The sequence below is a fragment of the Staurois parvus genome, unplaced genomic scaffold (genome assembly GCF_062004578.1).
Source record: "Staurois parvus isolate SC_StPar_1 unplaced genomic scaffold, SC_StPar_1.0 ptg000017l, whole genome shotgun sequence".
NCBI lineage: Eukaryota > Metazoa > Chordata > Amphibia > Anura > Ranidae > Staurois > Staurois parvus.
In genome coordinates, this window is record NW_028317813.1 from 22803996 (window position 1) to 22826994 (window position 22999).

General features: G+C 40.0%; 1 protein-coding gene across 3 annotated transcripts in view; it reads left to right on the top strand.

The window, feature by feature from the left end:
- KIF5A (kinesin family member 5A) overlaps window positions 1-22999 on the top strand; it is a 209377-nt gene that overhangs the window by 80069 nt on the left and 106309 nt on the right. For all 3 annotated transcript variants that reach the window (XM_089681366.1, XM_089681375.1, XM_089681383.1), the window contains exons 2-5: window positions 11339-11426; window positions 13498-13571; window positions 15684-15788; window positions 16739-16787. In XM_089681366.1, coding sequence (XP_089537492.1) covers window positions 11339-11426; window positions 13498-13571; window positions 15684-15788; window positions 16739-16787 — 316 coding nt within the window. The remainder of the gene's footprint in view (window positions 1-11338; window positions 11427-13497; window positions 13572-15683; window positions 15789-16738; window positions 16788-22999) is intronic.

Consider the following 22999-nt stretch of genomic DNA (forward strand, 5'->3'; position numbering starts at 1 on the left):
TAAATATTGGGACATCGACACAATTCTATTATTTTTGGCCCTATACACCACCACAATGAATTTGAAATGAAACGAACAAGATGTGCTTTAACTGCAGACTGTCAGCTTTAATTTGAGGGTATTTACATCCAAATCAGGTGAACGGTGTAGGAATTACAACAGTTTGCATATGTGCCTCCCACTTATTAAGGAACCAAAAGTAATGGGACAGAATAATAATCAAAAATCAAATGCCAGGCCTCTACTGCAACTGTCTTCAGTTCCTGCTTGTTCTTGGGGCATTTTCCCTTCAGTTTCATCTTCAGCAAGTGAAATGCATGCTCAATCGGATTCAGGTCAGGTGATTGACTTGGCCATTGCATAACATTCCACTTCTTTCCCTTAAAAAACTCTTTGGTTGCTTTTGCAGTATGCTTTGGGTCATTGTCCATCTGCACTGTGAAGCGGCGTCCAATGAGTTCTGAAGCATTTGGCTGAATATGAGCAGATAATATTGCCCGAAACACTTCAGAATTCATCCTGCTGCTTTTGTCAGCAGTCACATCATCAATAAATACAAGAGAACCAGTTCCATTGGCAGCCATACATGCCCACGCCATGACACTACCCCCACCATGCTTCACTGATGAGGTGGTATGCTTAGGATCATGAGCAGTTCCTTTCCTTCTCCATACTCTCTCTTCCCATCACTCTGGTACAAGTTGATCTTGGTCTCATCTGTCCATAGGATGTTGTTCCAGAACTTTGAAGGCTTTTTTAGATGTCGTTTGGCAAACTCTAATCTGGCCTTCCTGTTTTTGAGGCTCACCAATGGTTTACATCTTGTGGTGAACCTTCTGTATTCATTCTGGTGAAGTCTTCTCTTGATTATTGACTTTGACACACATACACCTACCTCCTGGAGAGTGTTCTTGATCTGGCCAACTGTTGTGAAGGGTGTTTTCTTCACCAGGGAAAGAATTCTTCGGTCTTCCACCACAGTTGTTTTCCGTGGTCTTCTGGGTCTTTTGGTGTTGCTGAGCTCACCGGTGCGTTCCTTCTTTTTAAAAATGTTCCAAACAGTTGTTTTGGCCACGCCTAATGTTTTTGCTATCTCTCTGATGGGTTTGTTTTGTTTTTTGAGCCTAATGATGGCTTGCTTCACTGATAGTGACAGCTCTTTGGATCTCATCTTGAGAGTTGACAGCAACAGATTCCAAATGCAAATAGCACACTTGAAATGAACTCTGGACCTTTTATGTGCTCATTGTAATTGGGATAATGAGGAAATAACACACCTGGCCATGGAATGGCTGAGAAGCCAATTGTCCCATTACTTTTGGTCCCTTAATAAGTGGGAGGCACATATGCAAACTGTTGTGATTCCTACACCGTTCACCTGATTTGAATGTAAATACCCTCAAATTAAAGCTGACAGTCTGCAGTTAAAGCACATCTTGCTCGTTTCATTTCAAATCCATTGTGGTGGTGTATAGAGCCAAAAATGTTAGAATTGTGTCGATGTCCCAATATTTATGGACCTGACTGTATATGGTTTTAGTGGACTTTTGTTTTGGACTTTTTTATATTTTTTTTTATATATTTGGACATTTATTTATATTTGATTGTATTTATTTATTTTACTGATTTGGGAGATTTATAATATTTGTTAGGGGGTTGGGTAGTAATTTGTTGGTTTGGGTGAGTTAGGTGAAGGAAAGGCTTATATCATTGATTAACTTTCTAAGGAGAAAGTGTTACTTTCTTTTAGGGGGTTCCACGTATTTAGAATACTGAGGTGTATTTACTCATTGTCAAAAAATGTGCAGTAGCAGAGAAAATCAAGAGAGGGCAAATAAATATTTTTAAAATATATTTATAAAAATGTATGTGTGTGTATACACACTATATTGCCAAAAGTATTGGGACACCCCTCCAAAGCATTGGATTCAGGTGTTCCAATCACCCCCATAGCCACAGGTGTACAAAATCAAACATCTAGGCATGCAGACTGCTTCTACAAACATTTGTGAAAGAATGGGTCAATCTCAGGCGCTCTGTGAATTCAAGCGTGGTGCCGTGATAGGTTGCCACTTGTGCAATAAGTCCATCCGTGAAATTTCCTTGCTACTAAATATTCCACAGTCAACTGTTAGTGGTATTATAACAAAGTGGAAGCAACTGGGAGCAACAGCAACTCAGCCACAAAGTGGTAGGCCACTTAAAATGACAGAGTGAGGTCAGTGCATGCTGAAGCGCACAGTGTGCAGAAGTTGCCACCTGTCTGCAGAGTCAATAGCTAAAGACTTCCAAATTGTGTGTGGCCTTCAGATTAGCACAACAGTGCTTAGAGAGCGTCAAGGAATGGATTTCCGTGGCCGAGCAGCTGCATCCAAGCTTTACATCACCAAGTGCAATGCAAAGCATCAGATGCAGTGGTGTAAAGCACACCACCACTGGATTCTAGAGCAGTGGAAACGAGTTCTCTAGAGTGAGAAATCACGCTTCTCTGGCAATCTGATGGACGTGTCTGGGTTTGGCGGTTGCCAGGAGAATGATACTTGCCTCACTGCATTGTGCCAAGTGTACAGTTTGGTGGAGGGGGGATTATGGTGTGGGGTTGCTTTTCAGGGGTTAGGCTTGGCCCATTAGATCCAGTGAAGGGAACTCTTAAGTCGTCAGCATACCAAGACATTTTGGACAATTACATGCTCTCAACATTGTGGGAACAGTTTGGGGATGGCCCCTTCCTGTTCCAACATGACTGTGCACCAGTGCACAAAGCAAGGTCCATAAGGACATGGGTGAGCAAGTTTGGGGTGGAGGAACTTGACTGGCCTACACAGAGTCCTGACTGCAACCCGACAGAACACCATTGGGATGAATCTGAGCAGAAACTGCAAGCCAGGCCCTCTTGCCTCACATCAGTGCCTGACCTCACAAATGTGCTTCTGGAAGAATGGTCAAACATTGGTCAAACATTAGACACACTCCTAAACCTTGTGAACAGCCTTCCCAGAAGAGTTGACGCTGTTAAAGCTGCAAAGGGTGGGCCAACTCAGCATTGAGCCCTACGGACTAAGACTGGGATTCCATTAAATTTCATGTGCATATATATATATATATATATATATATATATATGCGAGGGGCGTTCAAGTCAAACCAGGACTTTTGAGTTTTTATAATAGAAGAACAAATTTCAAGGAGTGGAAACTGAATTTATTTTTCAACAAACCCCCCTGCTACACTTATACACTTAACCCAGCATTTAACTAATGCTTGGAAAGCTTCAGCACAGAAAGATTTCTCAGCACACCTGAACCATCCTAGGACAGACTGCTTCGCTTCATCATCATTGTGTTCACCGTACCCACAGAAAGAGTTATGTCTTGTGCAATTTCACATCAGGGTATGCGTAGATTATTCAGGATCAGGCATTCTGTGCTTGAAGTTTTCTGTAGATATCCACGGGTTTTACACCTTCGTTCACCGTCACTCTTGTCATCACCACACGTCGTTCCATGCACGCACTAACATTGTTGTCTGCCATCTTAATTATTGGTCTCTGGACTGGCTCGCAACATGTGTGCCACCTATCAGTAATAGGACACACTTGCCTCTTATTACGTGGAGGGCCCCCATGCTAGCATCCCTTTTTATACCTGTAAATTTAAAAGTCCCGGTTTGGCTTGAACACCCCTTGTGTGTGTGTATATATATACAGTATATATATATATATATATATATATATATATATATATATATACATATACATACACTATACATATACATACACACAATTAACACCTAAAGATGTTTCTTTAAACCCTTGATGCCCAACTTACTGCTCTTGTGTGTCTTTTGAACCCCAGCAGTCTACAGCAGAATAGGAATGATTCATTTGTAAAGGGATGAACTCTACTAGTCTCATGTAAAATGTCTCTAGTCACTCTCTGCATGTGCTCAGTCTCTGATCATCATTTCCTCTAGTATTTCTTCAGTCTTCTGTAGCATTAAATAAACTAAAAATCATGTGCATGATGTGGTGATGGCTGATGCAGCCCCATATTAAACCTGCAAATGTTTTTTTGTTTTTTTTTCACTCACTTGGTGTTGTAGCAAACACCTTTGATATTAAATATATATATTTTTTATAAAGGCCTATTTATCAGACCAAAAGGAGCAACAACTAAAGAGCAGAGAGGGATTTGTTTCCACAAAAGGGACTACCCTACCAAATGAGAGGCAGTTGGCAGCTATGGAATTCCAAGGCTTTCTATTTGAAGTAAGTTTGGAGTTTAAGTGATACCCTTTAATGGCTACCCTAAGCTATTAAAGATGCAAGCTTGTGGACTGCATTAGATCACTTCTTCAAGCTTTGCACAATTCTGAAAATGGTTCTAGGAACCTACATATCTGAGATCATCTGCAGTCTCGACTATTGACAGCAGGGTAGTAGGGGGATGTTGTGTAAGGCATGTGTATGCATGTATTTTTAACTCAAAAAAGTACCTTTTATTCCTCCATATTTCAAAATTCTTTTTTTTGCTGCTGTGATACAATTTCCTGATAGAGGGTAGCTCTGTGCCTTCTGCATGGTCCCACTGTAGGCAGGAAAGTAGCCATCATCTCTTGCCGGCTCCCAAAATGAGCAAGGGACTATGTAACTATTTGTAGTCTGCATAGAACAGTGCACATGACCACAACTAACGCATACTGCTTATTCCGAAAAAAAAACAAACCACTAAGAGCGAAAAGGAGAGGCTCAGGAGCTCGAGGAGGAGAAGGTTACAAGGAGGCAGAAAAACAGAGTAAGAAATTATTTAATGAAAAATAGATTACAGGGCCATTAAGTAGTAGATGGGTATGGATTATTGTTTAGAGCAGGCATCACTAAATGGCAGACCTCGCTCCAGACACAGACCGAGTGACAGTCCTGTCTGAACTGCAGCTGCACCACTTAGTAGCCTGAGTGGAGTCCTCTTCTCCTGCCGCTGCAGGTAATAAAAAAATCACAGCGCTGTAGAGGGCGGGAGGAATGGCAGGATTGACTCTGAATGTACTCACCAGCTGCCGCTGAACCCACAGCAGGGAAGGAGGTGGGAGATACTGCAGATCTACAGGGGGAGTGAGAACTGCCCAACCTTTCATATTAACAAGTGCAGACCTTCCTTGCCTTCCACCCTCTTCCCTGCAGTGAGTTCAGCAGCGGTGGCAGGCAAGTATATTCTGAAAAGAAGTCCACCCTGCCATTCCTCCTGCCAGAGTTAAGATATTATTGTTAAGGGAGAGATGTAAAATAGGGTGGGCTGTGAGAGAGGGGAGCCGTGATATGAAAAGGGGAAGCTGTAATACTGGGGGGCTGTGATGTGAGAGGGGGAACTGTGATATGGGGGGCTGTGATGTTATATGGGGGGCTGTGATGTGAAAGTGGGAGCTGTGATATGGAGGGCTGATATGTGGGGGCTGTGATGTGAGAGGGGGAGTTGTGGTTTGTGATGTGATATTAGGGGGCTGTGATGTGATATGGGGGGAGCTGTGATGTGAGAGTTGGAGCTGTGATATGGACGGCTGTGATGTGATATGGGGGGGGGGGGCTGTGATGTGAGAAGAGGGAGCTGTGATATGGACAGCTGTGATAAGGGGGGGTGTGATGTGAGAAAGGGAGCTGTGAGATGAGCAGGCTGTGATGGGAGATGGACGGGTTGTGTTGTGAGGGGTGGCTGTGATTGAAGGGGCTGTGATGTCAGTGGGGGGGGGCTGTGATGTGGGGGGTTGTAATTGCAAGGGGGACTGTGATGTAAGGAGGGAATGTGATGTGGGCAGGGGCTGTAATGTTGGGGGGCTCTGATGTGAAAGGGGGTTGTGATGTAAGGGGGGATGTCATGGGAAAGGGGGGAATGAGGACACTAATGTGAAGGGTGACTGTGATTTAAGAGGGGCCGTGATGGGAAAGGGGGGACTGAGCACACCAAGGTAAAGGGGGCTGTGATGTGAAGGACCTGGGTCAAAGAAGAAAAATGAGATTTGGACCTCTGCAGAAAGAAAATGTTACCAACTGGAACGAAATTGAATTCAGTACCCCTGGTTTAGAGAATACATAGTTACATAGTTAGTCTGACTGAAAAAAGACAAAAGTCCATCCAGTTCAACCAAGAAAAAAAAAAGTTATATATATATTATATATATATATTAATAAGGATATCATTTAATGTCACTTTAACTACTTCACTTCTTTGGATATGCTAAGTAGGTCAGAGAGTGAAGGGTTTAAAACAAGCTCATGACTGTAGTAGCAGCCATGAGCTTGGTACTGTTTGTTTTTCAGCTGGCTGTCATGTAAAAGTGATCCAGACCCCTGATGTCTCCATAAAGAGTCACATGCCGAATGCTATCACATAGGGGGCTTGTGAAAGCAATAAAAATAAATTTAAAAAAACCCCCATAAAATTATAGTAAAATTTCATTTAAAAAAAATTAAACGGAACCCTGTCACCCTGCACATATCCACAAATGAAAACACTCACACAGACTGCAATTGCACCACACATGTGAGGTATCATAGTAATTCTAGGACCATAATTCATGGTGAGCTCTATACAGATATTGAGATTCAAAGCGGTGCTTGTGGAGAATTTTAGGTACCACCATTTTCCATGATATCAGGGGCATATACAATTTTAAGACTTGACATGTTTGGCATCTATATACTCGACGCAAGCCCTTGATAATTTGGCAAACATTTTGTATTTTATTGTGTTTGTTTGTACTAAAGTTCATTGGAATTGAATGTTTTCCTGAAAATATGCATTTGATAAACAGTTGAGCAAATATTGTGTGACATAAAAAAATTGTAACAATATTTTTACTTTACAAGGCCATTCATTTCAGAAAATATATTGTGGTCTAGGGGTTTTAAAGTAATTTTATAGCCAAAAATGCAGATGTGTGAAAAAATAATGAAAACATTCCTCAAGAGGGGAATTACAATTTCAGAAAAAATGTTAGTATAGCTCCATTACATAACATTTTCTACTTGACTGCAAATCAATTTTAAACACACCAAACATTACAATAAACTCTGGAGCAAAGTCAGGGTTCTGCAGATTATCTCAAGTTATTTTGGAAAGTGTTGCTTTATGGCACCTTGATTCATGATGGCCTGGAGCATCCAGGACTGAACTGTTGGCTGTAATTGTGTGTTAAGCCAGAAGGATAGATGAATAATTTAGTGAATATTAGCTGGTGGAGTAATGTCTTTTTAGCTTTTGGTAAAGTATATGGGTTTAGCTAGAGATAATCTATATTATGGTCTTCTGAGTTGTTTGCATTTCTGTTTCTTGCTGACCTGTGATCATACAGACTACCTTCCCACACTTTACATCTTACTTCATTACGCTGTTAATAGACCCTCTAGTAATAGATATATCTTGCTAATTTAAAGTGTTTTTTTTGTATTCCATTAAAGTTTGCAGGCTCCTTTGGCAATATCAATCTCTCTATATGTAGTTAGAATGAACTGACCCTATAAAAAGATAATACCCTAATAATAGAGGAGTATATGAAAAAGAAAAACTATCCAATCAATCAGACTTAACTGTAATTTTTTGCTAACTATTTCACACTTTAGTAGTATTCCAGTGTCTGAACTGAGTACTGTCCATGATACTTTTTTACTGGCACAAAGTTACATTTTCAGGAAAAAAAGTATTACTCAACTGTGTTGTTGCAATTTGCATAACCTTAAAGTGATTGTAAAAACTATTTTTTTTATTAAAATAATAAACATGTTATCTTTGCCTGCTGTGTGCAATAACCATTTTTTATTTTAATTAAAATTAGCATTTACAATCATTTTAAGGTGATTGTAGCTGTGTTAGTGCAAATACAGAGAGGTTTGTACAGAGCAGCCCCGATCCTCTTGTTCTCAGGTACCCTGCTGGCGCTCCTGGCTCCTCTCCCTGTTGAGTGCCTAATATCAAGCCCCTTGCTATGGGAGCACTTGTACATGCTCTTGCTGCTGTCTCTGAGCCAATGAGGAGGGAGAGACCCAAGAGAGCCGCTGCTCTAATGAACATAGCTGCATTGAGTTTGGGCTCAGGTAAGTATAAGGGGGGTTGAGGGAGGAGCTGTATGCAGAAGGTTTTTTACCTTAATGCACTGTCCTAAAACCAGGTCTTACAATGTACTGGGAGCTGACTGATACTCAGCTTCAATGTGACACCCTTCAGTGAGGGAGATAAGAAAAAAAACCTTCTCCAGATAGAACTCCAGGACTGTACCCTCCAGCAAGAAATCCTTCAGCAATCTTCTCCAGACCTTCAGCCCATCACCTGTTGAGGCCCAAAACTGCAACTCTTTTCTCATACTAGCTTCCTCCCAAGGGCAGCAGCCCCAGGAGAATTAGAAAGACCTCCCAAATATTTTTCATCCCTCTCAGCCACCTTCTGAGTGCCCACTCCCAGGGATTGGCTGAGGTTTGATAAATATTAATAACTGAGTAATTGACCCTCCTTGCTCTATTTTCTGGAAGCTGCATCCAGTCATGAGCAATCAATCACCAAGCCTAGGAAATACTGATCAGACCAAAAAAAAAACAACAGATCATTGTTCCACTGAGTATAGTGAAGCTGAAAAAAACTAAACAATTAAGGAAAACATATTACTTGAAAAAGTTAAAGAAACGTAGCTCCAAACAATTATAGTTTACCACTTCTGCTCCGGAATGTATTACCCCCTTCATGACCAGGTCATATTTTTGCTATTCAGCACTGGTCTACTTGAACTACCAACTGTGTGGTTATGCAGTAATGCATGCAAATTAAATGTATTTCATTTTTTTTCACACAAATAGAGCTTTCTTTTGTATGTAGCTAGAACTAAGACCAGTGTATATGGCACACAAAGAACCAAGACCACCAGAACAAATCTATATGCACAATATTTAGGAACATTTCCTACATTTTGGAATCATTCGAGATCCTGTAGCCTTTTACTGTGAGTATTCATTCAAACTAGTAATTAGACCAGGGGCAGACTGACAACTCATGGGGCCCCCGGGCAATAGGGGATCATGGGGTCCCTGTGTCCTTGCCCAAACTCAAAAAAGCCTATGAAAAAGGTACCAGGGGCATCTCATGGGGCCCCCTACTGACCCCGGGCCCTCGGGCAGTGCCCGAGTTTCCAAATGGTCAGTCCGCCCCTCAATTAGACACATCTTTGAACCTATATTGTAGTAATGGATATGGTAATCTTGAACTTGTCCTTCAGACAAGAACAATTATATAAATGGAATGTTAAATAGGAAATGCATCCCTGGTTTAGAAAATAGTAGCCCCCCCTATTAAAATTAAGACCAAGTGTTACCTTATAGCCCTTCTTGATTCTGTAAATTGGCATTCAGATTAATTCCATGGATCAGAACATTCCATTACTATTCTCCAATAGTCATTGCAGTGGCTACCTTTAGCTGTAAGAGAAAGCATTTTAAAATTATGGTATTGATTTTTCCATTAGTACATTACGCAGCACGAGGCATTCATTTCAGCCAGTCCTACTAAAAAGAGCCATTTTTTATTTTGCATATAAGAAGGATTTTTTAAAACAAGAAATACTGATACAGCGTAAAATCAAATAATTGTGTTAGAGATGAAGCTATTTTTTATAGGGGAAAGGATGAAAGCTTGGTCAAAATGTTATAGTTCTCTGTTGCCTTGCTCTCCCTTAAAAGTATCAAACAGAACAGGTGAGGGTAAGTAAATAAAAGTACGTAAGGGTAAATTCGGCTAACAGGAACACAGGCAGTAATAAAAGCATATTTCTAGTAGAATGAACTTCTTTTGGGTTTTATGGCTACCCATGTCCCCAAAAGGCAGATTTAATTTTCTAGCAAGGTGACAGAAAATAGAAATATCTTCTTTGGGGTCACAGATAGTACATAAGCCCTGACAAAATAGTATTAGTATGGATGGGCTTTCCATGTAGAGGACTCTTGCTGAACTTTGGGCAACAGCTTAGTATACTGTACACATGTAATCATCATTTACCGCACATGCTATATGATATTACATTTTTAGGGATTTAGTCTGTAAAAGTCAGTTTATAAAGCATGTTGCACAGGTTTTTCACTTTAAATACTGTTATCTTTGGAAAATCATGTTATATGGTAATAGAATAATGGGTTTTAATGCACGTTACATATAACTTAATTTACAAAATGCATATTAGTGCGTATCAATGCAGCTATAAGTAGCTTATATAACAGAGCGGTAATACATACAATATATTATCATTCTCCATTGACAGTCTGCATTGGCTCTGTGGGTTGATTTGGCTGGGAAGAGGTGTGTGCTGGTCCATTTAATTAACCAAGTGATCCACTATTACAGTTGGTTAGCTCACATCCAGTTAAAAATGTTCCCTCTTAGTTTTGAACTAGAAGAGGAAGGCTTGAACTTGTATCAGTTTTTATTACTTTCCGTGACTTTACAGGGGAGACAGTCCCTTTTTTAAGTCTTTGATGCCACAAAAAAAGGAAATGGGATTCACCAGTACAGGAAGCTCAAATCTGCAATGACAACACGTCGACATGACAAGGGCAGTAACACTTCAGTGGAGTTTGGCTTTAAATGTTTACTAATAAGAATTCTTGTCTGTAGTAATATATGTCATCATTGCATATCTGTCTAATATATTATATGTTTTAAACAGATAATATGATGTTCAAAGACCAACTAGTTCCTGAGTTACCATAAATAGTAAAATGGAGCTAGTTATGTTTCAGTGATCAAAATTGATTTCAGTGGCCCCACACTTTTAATGAATACTGACTGGGCACCTGTTTTATTCTAATCTACCAGTGCAGTATAAATGTGTCTTTGAAACTGTGTACGGTATAACTGTTACTGGCACATTTGTAGATTTAGTGACTTGATAGTGCCTGCATAATGTGATTTTATAGATGGTCAGAATTTGGTTGAATAGTGAAGGTTATGGACATTAAGAACATGATCCAACTATCTATATGCTTTTATACTTGTATTCATAGTTTGCATAAAATCTGCAAAAGAACTGAGGGTTCCTAATCTTGAATTATCTAGTGGTTGTAGATATGGATTAATGTAATTTTTAAAACATATTCATTACTGCTCACTTATATATCACAACATTATTTTATAATATGATTATATGAAGCAGTTTAAAAAATTGCATAAGTAGTATAACTTTGATCAAAAATCTTACATTTCAGTCGTTTTTGAAAGACAAACAACAATTTATTTTGGCTGTTGCTATACTGATACAATTTAATTTTGTTAAATTTTTTTACCTTATATTTGTGTTTTATGTTATCTGTCCTAGGGAAAACCATATGCTTTTGACCGAGTGTTTCCTCCAAATACGACTCAGGAGCAAGTCTACCATGCCTGTGCCATGCAAATTGTTAAAGGTAATTGTTTCATCCTCATTAAGTAATTTATGTAATTATTTATAAGACTAAACTAAAGACGACCTTCACCCAAGCTACCTAAAATTTTATTTCTGGTCCCTTACATTGTTCCTGTATGTAAAAAAAAAAACAACATACCTTCTAGTCCATGGAGTCCAAGGTTGCCCACCTTTCAGCCCAAAGATCTTCCTTTCTCCGCAATGACACTGTAATCTTGGAGATATAACTCACACATGTGCAAACACAGTGCAGGTCTCTGTCAGATCTATAGGACTTGGCAGAGCCTTACAGCATGACCATGCATGTGCAAAATTCCAGGAACCTCCCGCACATGCTAGGTACGCCACGCTTCTCTTCTTGTATAAGTGTATTTGCATGATTTTGTGCATATATATGGACATGCCACAAGGCTCTGCCAAATCCTTTAGACTTGGTTAAACAGATTGTTATTTCAGTTGTGTTAAAGGAAGGTGGGAAGGAGTCAGAGGAAAGGAAGTTATTTTCATGTTTAACCCCTTTACGATTGCCCAACACATATATGCAGCAGCACAGGGTTGGACTTTAGCATAAAATATGCAAAACACAAGTGCAATATGCAACAATAAATTAATGTGTTTGTTCACCAATGACAAAGTCTGCCTAGAAAAATAGGTGAGACGTAAGCTTTGGTGCATAAAGAGAACTATGATTTAATTGCCAAATCTTGGCTTCATTCTTCACAAGATTGGGCTGATAATATCCCTGGCTATGCTCTCTTTCTGAGAGACAGGGTAGAAGGTGGTGGTGTCTTTCTCTATGTGGTAAGTGCTCTCAAATTGAGTGTGAAAGAGGACCTTTTTGATGGAGAGTGTCATGGTGCGGTAGCATTATTGGTGGAACTGCATATGGGTGTGCATGCTTCAAAGCTATTATTGGAGTTTGATATAGGCCACCCAGTGTTAATGAGGAGGTGGAGACTCAGCTCCTTGCACAGATAAAAAGAGCTGGGACAGTGATGATACTGAAGGATTTTAACTACTCTGAAACTGATTGGAGTAATGGTGCTGCTGGAACAGTTACAGGGGTTAAATTTATCACAAGACAATTTAATGGTACAATTCAAAGAAGCCCCAATTAAAAATGATGCTCTGCTGGCCATGGTAATCTCAAACCATGCAGAGTTTATTACTAATGTTCATATAAAAGAACATCTGGGTAGCGGTGACCATAACATGATTTCATGATTTCATTTATAGCAGTAAGCAACAAGCACATACTGGAAAGATAAAAACACTTAATTTTAAGAAAGCCAAGGTTGAGGGCTGCTCTCCAAGACTAAACTGGAAGGGAATATTGGGCACAATTCACTAAGCGGTATCTTACCGCATCTGAGTATGCGGTAAGATACCGCACAGCTTTTAACAAAAAAGTTTGAATTCACTAAAAAATGCTACTAAAATACTGCATGAGTTATTTTATCAAATCATGCGACATTTTAGAAATGAAAACCATGCGTTAATGTTTCAGCTGTCAGTGGGGTTCCCCACTGACAGCTGAATGTAAAAGAGAGAATTACCGGCAATTAAAAAAAAATTTAAAAAATGGCGTGGGGTTTCCCCTTCCATCCATACCAAGCACTTCAGGTCTGGTATGGATTTTGAGGGGAACCACCAATGGCGTGGAGGTCCCCCTGAATATCCATACCAGACCCTTTTCCGAGCATGCAGGCTGTCAGGTCAGGAAAGGGGGAAACAAGCGAGCGCCCCTCCTCTCCTGAACCTTACTAAACCACATGCCCTTAACATAGGGGGGTGCTCTGGGGCAAGGGGGCAAAAAATGCAGATCTGGGGCTAATTACTCTACAGAATAGAGATAAAAAATGTTTTATCTGTATAGTATTATCCAGATAATATTAATTTGCTACTTCTATAAAGATGCAAATATTTCTTAATTCTATTTTTTTTTACATCCTAAACATAAAAAAAAGGTCTGCTGCATACTGTCTGCATAAAAATTGCTCAAAGTAAACATTTCTCTATTTGTGCTTATGAAAGGGATACACTTAAGTGATCTGCCTCCTTCTTCCTTGCAGATGTGCTGGCTGGTTATAATGGAACCATCTTTGCTTACGGGCAGACCGCCTCTGGGAAGACCCACACCATGGAGGTAAATATAGGATGTATACAAAGCATTGAGAGGAAATATAAGATTTCAGAGTTTATTGAAATGGTTATCAAGGTTAAACTAAAATTTGGATTTTTATTATCTTCTATGCAAATTGTCAGAGGGCAATACAAAAAGTACCACACTTCACCTGCAGGTAGTACTGCTGACACCTTTGATTATCACATGAAATTTTATCCTTAAAGCAGAGTTCCACCCAAAAGGGGAAGTTCTGCTTTAATGCTTTGTCCCCCGCTCCCCATTAAGGATTGGCATCTTTGGGGAGCGGGTACCCGAAATTGACAGGTACCCACTCCCACTTCTGCTGCGATCGCCTAGGCGATCGGAAGCGGAAGTTGTCCTCCCTCCTCGTAGTCTTCTGGGATATGTGACAGGTCCCAGAAGACTACGGGGCCATTCACAAAGCGCAGAGCTTCTCACACATGCGCAGTGGGCACCTGGCTTTGAAGCCGCAAGCTGTCCCAGCCGGGTACCCACACTAAAGATGCCGGCGCCAGGGAGAGAAGATGACTGGTGAAATCAGTGGTGGTGAGGACACCGCTGGACCAGGGGCCAGGTAAGTGGCTACAGTTTTTGTAGCTACTGAGTTTTTTTTTTCAGCTGGAACTCCGCTTTAAGGACTTCTATATCCAAGTTCTCAATCTTGACACACTGACCTGTTAAAGTGACCTGCAGTCCATTTTAATTTTGTTTAAGTAAACCTCTCATCTAAGTGCAGCAGTACAAGATGCATTCTATTGCCTGTAATAGCAAGAAAAGCCTTTTCTTTGCTCCCCACTGATTGATTATCATTTTGTTATTGGGGCATGACTTTCCAAGACTTCATGGCTAAGCCTTCTCAACTGACATTCAATTGTCTAATGTTCCTCAGATGCTATATACAGCAGTCTCATTGGAGAAGGGGATGGCAGTTAGCAGAGTGGCCATAAATTCAGGCCACATTAGTGCCACAAAGTGCACTAGAAGTCTAAGTGGAGGTTTGATTCTCCTCTTGTACAGCAGGGATCCAAGCTTGAGGTAAAGGGAGCCAGACTGACTATATGACCATGCTGAAGAAGTATAATTAGTTTCAGTTATAAATTATTAAATATTATTCTCTGATCAATCATTAAAGTAGAAAGTGAATTAAAAGGCATAAAGCAAGACACTGCTTGTTTAGAAGGTTTTTTTTTTTTAAATGAATGTGTAAAATATGATAAGACTACGGGGCAATTGCTTTGAATCCCAACCACGGCACCACCTGCCTGGAGTTGGCATGTTCTCCCTGTGCCTGCATGGGTTTCCTCTGGGTACTCCGGTTTCCTCCCAGATTCCAAAGACATGCTGGTAGGTTAATTGGCTTCTCTCTAAATTGTCCCTAGTATGTGTATGTATGAATGTGAGTTAGGGACCTTAGATTGTACACCCCTTGAGGGTTAGGGACTGATGTGAATGTACAATATATATGTAAAGCGCTGCGTAAATTGATGGCGCTATATAAGTACCTGAAATAAATAAATCCTCAGTGGATCGTTGTTAATCAGGGAAGATAGCACTAGAATACAAATAGAAAAAAACTGAAGGATTTGAAGTTCTGAATAAATAATATAGTAAGAGTAATACAGTAATGTGCATATAGAAATGTACAATTCTAAATCCACAATTGCTTTAAAGCCAACCAATAGGGTAAAAGCATTAAAACCTTTATCTACCTTGGATAGCAAGCACCTCCAACACGTCATGTAGACTCCTTTCCTCTTTGCAGTTCCTAGGCATCCAAACCTGGGCCATTCGTTTATGCTTTACCTGTGTTCATGGTATCTAGCTCTGTCCCCATCCCATTCCTCCCTGTACAGTGGCGGGCCAGTATTAGCACATGTGAGGAGACTTGTGTAACTACCATGAAAGCTGTGCATTAAAGAGCAGCCTGGGTTTGTGGTGCATAGGCCCTCTACTGTGTATGGATTCGGAGGCAGCATGAAGACACTTGTTGCCTATTTTTCAGGGTAAGTGATGCTTTGTGACATAGCTGCATATGTTTTACATTACCATAAAATGTTTGATAAGTACATTAAGTGTCCTTTCAAACCTGCAGTTATTATAATTTTTTCTCAGGGTAAGCTTCATGATCCGCAGCTGATGGGAATAATACCAAGAATTGCCAGAGATATATTCAATCACATCTACTCCATGGACGAAAACCTAGAATTCCATATCAAGGTAAGGTGCCAGTTCGCATTATGAGTTTGCATATTATTTTTTTAAGCACTTTCTTCCACCAAGGGCCAGCAGAGACAAAGAGGTGGATTTTTGCTGTATAGTTTGATCACACATTTTCTTCGTCATCAGTAGAAATACAATTATCTTACATAAGCTTATTTACATTTAGTACTAACCCCTAAAGGAGCTGCTGGTCTTTAATGGGCTCTTCTGTCTTCCTAATGGTCAGCCACCCTGTAGCTTCACCCAACAACATACAAACTCATCAGGGGCGACAAGCAGGCTTAATTTTCTTTATTTACTCAAGAGTGGAGAGGACCGCTGATTGCGCATAATTTTCCAACCTGTCTCTTTGACAGAAGTTGATCAAATGATATCTGTCTGTCGAGCAGGGACTGCCACACACTGATTGACACTGATATTATTGTGATTGATTTTAAATCAAAAGTAGAATAAACGTCTACTGATCTGAGGGTAGGTCATGTAGGTCATCAAATCATCTAAACTTTAAAGAATGTACAATCAGATTGTATCATGGGTGAACAACCAGACACTCATGTAAACCTACACATTGCACAGTTTGATGGATTACAAAGAAATCAGAAGGAAAATTAAGTGAACTGGCTGATTTTAGCACAATTGCAGTGTTTAGTCCATACACAATGGGGTTGCCACCTAGTGTTCACTATGCTGGTCCTTTTATTGGTGTAAGTCTAATAAACTCACAGATTTCACACCTCATGGCACACCTTCTCAAGGTAGTAGAGTCTGATAAACTGTTGTATATTCTGTTTAGCATTAGTAGCTTGCCGAATACTGCCTTTATTTCATTGGTTGCCTTGATTTCAAGTCTTTAAGGGTATGCAATTTAAAAAGTTTTAATTGGCAGTTTTTTGCGCCAGATTCTGAGACCAAGTAATTCATGTTTTTTTATTGTCTTGTTTTTCCAGGTTTCTTATTTTGAGATCTACCTGGATAAAATTAGAGATTTGCTAGATGGTAAGTATCTCATATCTGGAAAGTTTGCAAGCAGACATAAAAAGCCATCAGGTGGTTGGCTGGCAGTTAGAGTCGCTAAAATGATGGTACTGATCAATAAGAGGATACGATACAATAGAATATAAGAATAGCTTTATAGGTAAGGGGCATGGTGAATATATGGGTCATATTTGGGGCTTGTTCTTGGAAATGGCCTTTAAACATAGGGGTCTATTTGTAAATGTCTCCGCACAAGGACCACACAGTTTTCACTCAAGAGTCACACCTTTTTCTAATCGGATTTGATTGGAAAATGTTTGAATTCTGGGTGAAAGCTGTATGAATCTGGTGTGATAATATTTATAAAAAAACACCAAAGTATTTTGAAAAAAAGGAAAAATTCATTACTGGAATAATGCTAAATTGCTAGGTTTTTTGTACTAAATTTATCTGTGGCAGTTTGAATCGCATTTGTTAATATTATTTAAATGATTAAGAACAAATATGTCAACAAACCTGACGCTTCATTTTTCACAATTCAGAATTAGAGCACCCAGCTAGATATAGCAGTACCTCCAATTTCAAGCATTGGGATGTTATAATGTAAAGGGTACTAAGAGCTTTTGAAAATCAGAGGATTTCAGTATTGCTTAGGGAGATTTTTTACCACATTTTGGAACATTGCCATACCTCCCAACTTGCTGAGATGGGAATGAGAGACACCTATCAGCAAAAGTACGTAAGCATAGGACACACATCCTGCCAGGCCCCCCCTTAACAGAGAAGTATAAAATAGTTTATAGGTTGAGTTTGGTGCATTTCTGCATTGCGTTTTGCGTTTTTGCCGTTATTTGCATTTATTTCATTTTTAAAAAATATTCTTGTTGCTAGGCAGATTTTAAATGCAAAATGCACCAAAAACACAATACATGTTTTTCTGCAGTGTTCCCATTGAAGTCCATAGAACCAAAAACGCAACGTTTTGCGTTGAAAAAAGTCCCTGACCCTTTCCAAAAAACGCACCGGGTGAAAACGCATAGATATGAACCTGTCCCATATGAAATCATGTTAAATGGACTGTAATCTGTCCTGCGTTTCTTCAAAGTGCTGCAGAAAACGCTTAGGTGTGAACCTAGGGCAGCAATGGGCAAACTATGGCCCGGCGGACCTTTTAATCTGGCCCGTGGAGCGTGATACTGTCAGGATGGCTGTCAAGATGTGTGTAGGCGGGGCAGCGTGACGAACGTGAGAGGAGCTAGGCTCCTCTCACAGTCCGCCCTAAAGATCGGAACGGCGCGGGAACACGGCGAGAGGAACGCGCGGAGCAAAGGTAAGTGAATTGACACAGGGGGGGACTTGGCTTACTACTTGGGGGGGAATAGTACTATGGGGGATGAAATACTATATGAGGGATGAATTAATATGGGGAATGAATTACTATAGGGGGGATGAATTACTATAGGGGGGATGAATTACTATAGGGGGGATGAATTACTATATGGGGGATGAATTACTATGGGGGATGAATTACTATGGGGGATTAATTACTATGGGGGATGAATTACTATGGGGGATGAATTACTATGGGGGATGAATTACTATATGGGGGATGAATTACTATGGGGGATGAATTACTATATGGGGGATTAATTACTATATGGGGGATTAATTACTATATGGGGGATTAATTACTATGGGGGGTGAATTACTATGGGGGATGAATTACTATATGGGGGATTAATTACTATGGGGGATGAATTACTATGGGGGATGAATTACTATATGGGGGATTAATTACTATGGGGGATGAATTACTATATGGGGGATGAATTACTATGGGGGATGAATTACTATGGGGGATGAATTACTATATGGGGGATTAATTACTATGCTTACTATGGGGGAATATTACTATACTTACTATGGATGACACATACACATCATTCATCTACTCTTGGTCCAGCCCCCGGGTCCAATATATGAACCCATTGCGGCCCTCAAGTCAAAAAGTTTGCCCACCCCTGACCTAGGGTAACAGTACATTGGCTTTTGAAATTTACAAATGCAACGATTTAGAAATTGGATGAAAGGTTTAACACTGATAAACACTTTTTGATAGATAAATGATGCATTTTATATATCGCTATATAGATCAGACCAAAAGGAGGGACAAATGAGGAGGAAGGATGGACAGAAGGACTTTGTTCCAAATGAGGGACAGTCCCTTGAAATCAGGGACAGTTGGGAGCTATGCATTTCCCTATAAAGGGGCTCAGATACTTCTCATCCTTTTTGGGAGAAGAGTTAAGGATAAAAAGTATAGCACATGCATCAGTATCAGCATTGGGTAAGGATCACGGATGATATCAGTGCTTTCATGAAAAACATCTCCCTTTCCGTTTCTTACCAGCTTAAGGCTATTTGCAAACACATCTTTTGATCTATCTGCTTTCATATTTCTGACAATTAAACAAGAAATAGATGGGACATGGGAATAGTGCAGAATAGGACAACATTATTAGGAACTTTTGATGTTAAAACGGATTTTCTAATAGCCAAAATGGAAATAGGAGAAAAATACTGGCCCTGATTTTCTAAAGCAAATAAACAAAAGCAAGTATGAATTATTATGTTACTCTTGCATTGTGGGCCTCATATCTGTGCACATAGAGATGGTAATCCATGAACCTACAACTATAATTGATGGTACATACATTGTTATTTAATGTGTATTATCTTTCCTAGTTTTCCTGTTCTGATAAGGTACACTTAAGAATGGTCCTGTCAACATTTTTCTAACGAAAGCAACATTAATGTGATTGGCTTACTGAACAATAACATTCAAAACTACCTGTGAAAAAATCCTTGCACGCTATGCTGTCATAGGAAAAAAAGGCAGCATTCTGTTCCAAATACAAGCATATGAAATATTGGGCCTTCTTTTTGAACATGAACAATATACCTCTTTGTATGATTCACTGTAGCTTTTTCACAAATATGTGGGTTTTTTTTTTGTAAATTCCTTTAATAAAACCGTGCATCCTCGATTTGATTTTTTCCTACATGGTATGTACATTTAACATGTTTTTGGTATGCAATGGCTTTGCCAGCAAACATTTGGATCCTGGAGAAAACATTACATAGTAAACCATACTTTTTATTAAAATTGATACACATATACTGTAGCCTATGCAGGGCTGCTGTTAGAAACCACGGGGCCCCATACAGCCAACTTGACAACCCCCACCCCCGAAAGAAAACAGTTTACTATGCTTTAGTTATAATTGAACACAGTGAGTGATCAGTACTGATCACTCATTGTAGTCATGCAGGAAAGGAAGGTATTGGTAAATGTGACATATTTACCAGATGCTTCCCCTATTCTCCATCCTGAAGGATCCTATTGTGTGCTTGCAGCTGCCATTGAGAAGCAGAGGAGAGAAGATGGCAGGGTGTGGGGGCACACGGGTGGCCCAAGCAGTAAGGGGAAACGTATGGTGCACAGGAAGGGTGATGGGTGTGACAGGGGGACGATTACTGGAACTCATCCCCTGTATGGCTCTCTCTGCAGTAGCTGAAAGCCAGAGGGAGGTTGAGGAGAAAAAGCCAGCTTTCAGCTGCTGCAGAGAGAGCCATATAGGGGATTGGTTCCAGTGCCCCCCTGCTGTGCCAATCACCCTTCCTTCTCACATTCGATTCATCCAGCTGCCTGGGCCCCCTGCTGGCCTTGGCCCTGTACAAGGTGACTGGTTTTACCCCTTTATCCACGGCCCTGGTCACGTGCACACTCACCATTTCACTGCTGTTAAATCTGCGGTGATGTTCATCCAAACCAGTAGGAAATCTGTTGAATCACCCACAAGCTGTGTAAGGCTGGGCAGGGGGTGTCAGGACAAGTCTGTTCATTGAAGGACAGCACACTGAGTTCCCAGCACAGCTAGAGAACTGATCACACTGAGTTCTCATGCCTAGGGTAGTCCGTTTTTTAACCCCCCTGGCGGTATTCCCGAGTGTAGCTCGGGGTTAACTTTCAGTACCAAAAGTGGTAACCCCGAGCTACAGTTGGGATTACCCTACAGCATTGCTCAGGGATTCCCTCCAGCATTTACTGTGTCCTGCGCTCCCACGATGTCCTCCTTGCAGCGTTCCTGGCCATCTCCTCTGGCCAATGCCAGCATCTGTCTTCCAGGTTCCGTTCCCTGCGAGCGTCGGGATGTAACTGGAGGAAAATTCAAAAATGTTAAAAAGTGACATTCACTAAATACACTAAAATAACATAGTATAACATTACTGTATCAAACCATTTCACATATATTTTGTCCCTAGTGCTTTGTCCTGTGCCCTGCCTACATTTTTACTGTTCTTTCTGCCTGGAAACTGAGAAATGTCCATGGCGTCCAAAAAGCATCCCTTTAGGTCAAAAGCGGTTATAGACCAGCTAGAGAACAGCGATAGTAAATTAAAACTACTTGCAGAATTGAGTGATAGTGATTTGTGGGGAAATTCGTCATCAGACACTGAAAACGATTTTGTGACTAAGCTCAGTGATGTGCGAACTTGGCGCTCTATTTCAAATTTCAGTGTTTTTGGTTTGATTACATTATTGAATTCAATTTATTATTATTATATTATTTTTTATTATTAGTTATTATATTATAATTTATGATTTTGTGTTTAAAATTTTATCATACCCGGGATGTTTACTAGACTCTTGTTCGGACAGATTTCAGTGAGTTATTCCTAAAAATTTCAGGCCTACAATAATAAAAACAACATATTTCCATGCCAAAAAATGTACCACTTTGAGCACAGAAATATTGACATAATCAGACCGCTAGGAAGGTTAATAGGAAAGCAGAGGGACTGACAGGAACACCAGGGATTTCACACAAAGGAAGCAATACAAAGAGAACAGGATACTTTTTCCTACAAGTACATGGCACAGCAGGCACATATCAGGAATTATGAAATGTTTGGTGTACATAGTCTTTAAATCTTTGGTGATGTTCATCCAAAGCAGTAGGAAATGGTTGAATCACTCATAGGCTGTCTGTCTGGTCCAGTTGAACTCTGGTTAGCAATCTGGCCCTGCAGTTGTCAGTTCTTGCTTGTAACCCCACCTGGGACACCACTGAGTTTTGTAAGATTTTTCCATGCTAGCATTCGTTTCCTTCTGATAACAGAGACATTAGATTGAGATGGGGGGGGGGCTAGAGACTAGCAAATTGCATTATATAGCAGGACCTATACAAATATTGAAAAATAATCACCTATGTATTCCCAGCTCCCTCCATTGGGAAGAGGTCTTGGATTTTTCAATTAAAGGAATGCTCTCTAGCCAAAATTGAAAATGAATACAGAGGGTACAGCCTACTTTCTTTATACTTCGGTTTTCATCTAGGCATTGCTCTAGCGCAAGAAGCCCACCCGTTTTTTGCCTGTAATCTGATGATCCTGGAATGTAACTGCTTTTAATGCTTGGACACATGCCTTGCTGCCTCTCATGCTCAGAATATACCAGTAATGTACTTAGTTTCTTATAGTTGCCAAACAGTTTGAGTTCTGCCTTAAAAGTGTAAATGTGATTTGTGATACTATTTGGCACAGAGACAGTAGGTTACAAGCACAGGGTTTAAGAAATACATTCTTTCTGCCATCCTAAATATCCTGTACAGAGGTGTATTCTTGTGTATTACTCCAGTTAGGGTGACTTTAACAGTTTCAGCACTTGTTGAAATGCATTAGTAGATCCTATATTCATGTAATTGTTCTGTTGTCATAAAACAGCTTAATCTTGTCATTTAAGAACTTTCGATCCTATTGCAGCAGGTTGTTGGATGTCTGGATCTATTCTGCAGCACTGTGTATTAGTCAAATCATAATTATGTTGATAGGCTGGTACACAAAAAGACAGCTGCCAGCAAATGACCTAACTGCATAATCATTGCACTGATATTTATTATGTGACATGGCAAAGTATATGTAAATGAGCAATTAGCTTATTATACATTCACCGAAATCTGCTAATCTCTGAACCGTTACACTGATGAAATTAGAGCTTTTATTATAGATAATAATGTGTCACCTGCTTGAGGCTGTTAAGATTTTCTGTTAAGGGATTCTCTATTTTTTAATAGATGCATAAATGGTATCTGTAAATAGGTTAAGTGGTTATGCTCTGGGATAGTTTAAAAATATACTGTCTAATACCATAGGGTATATATGTAATATAT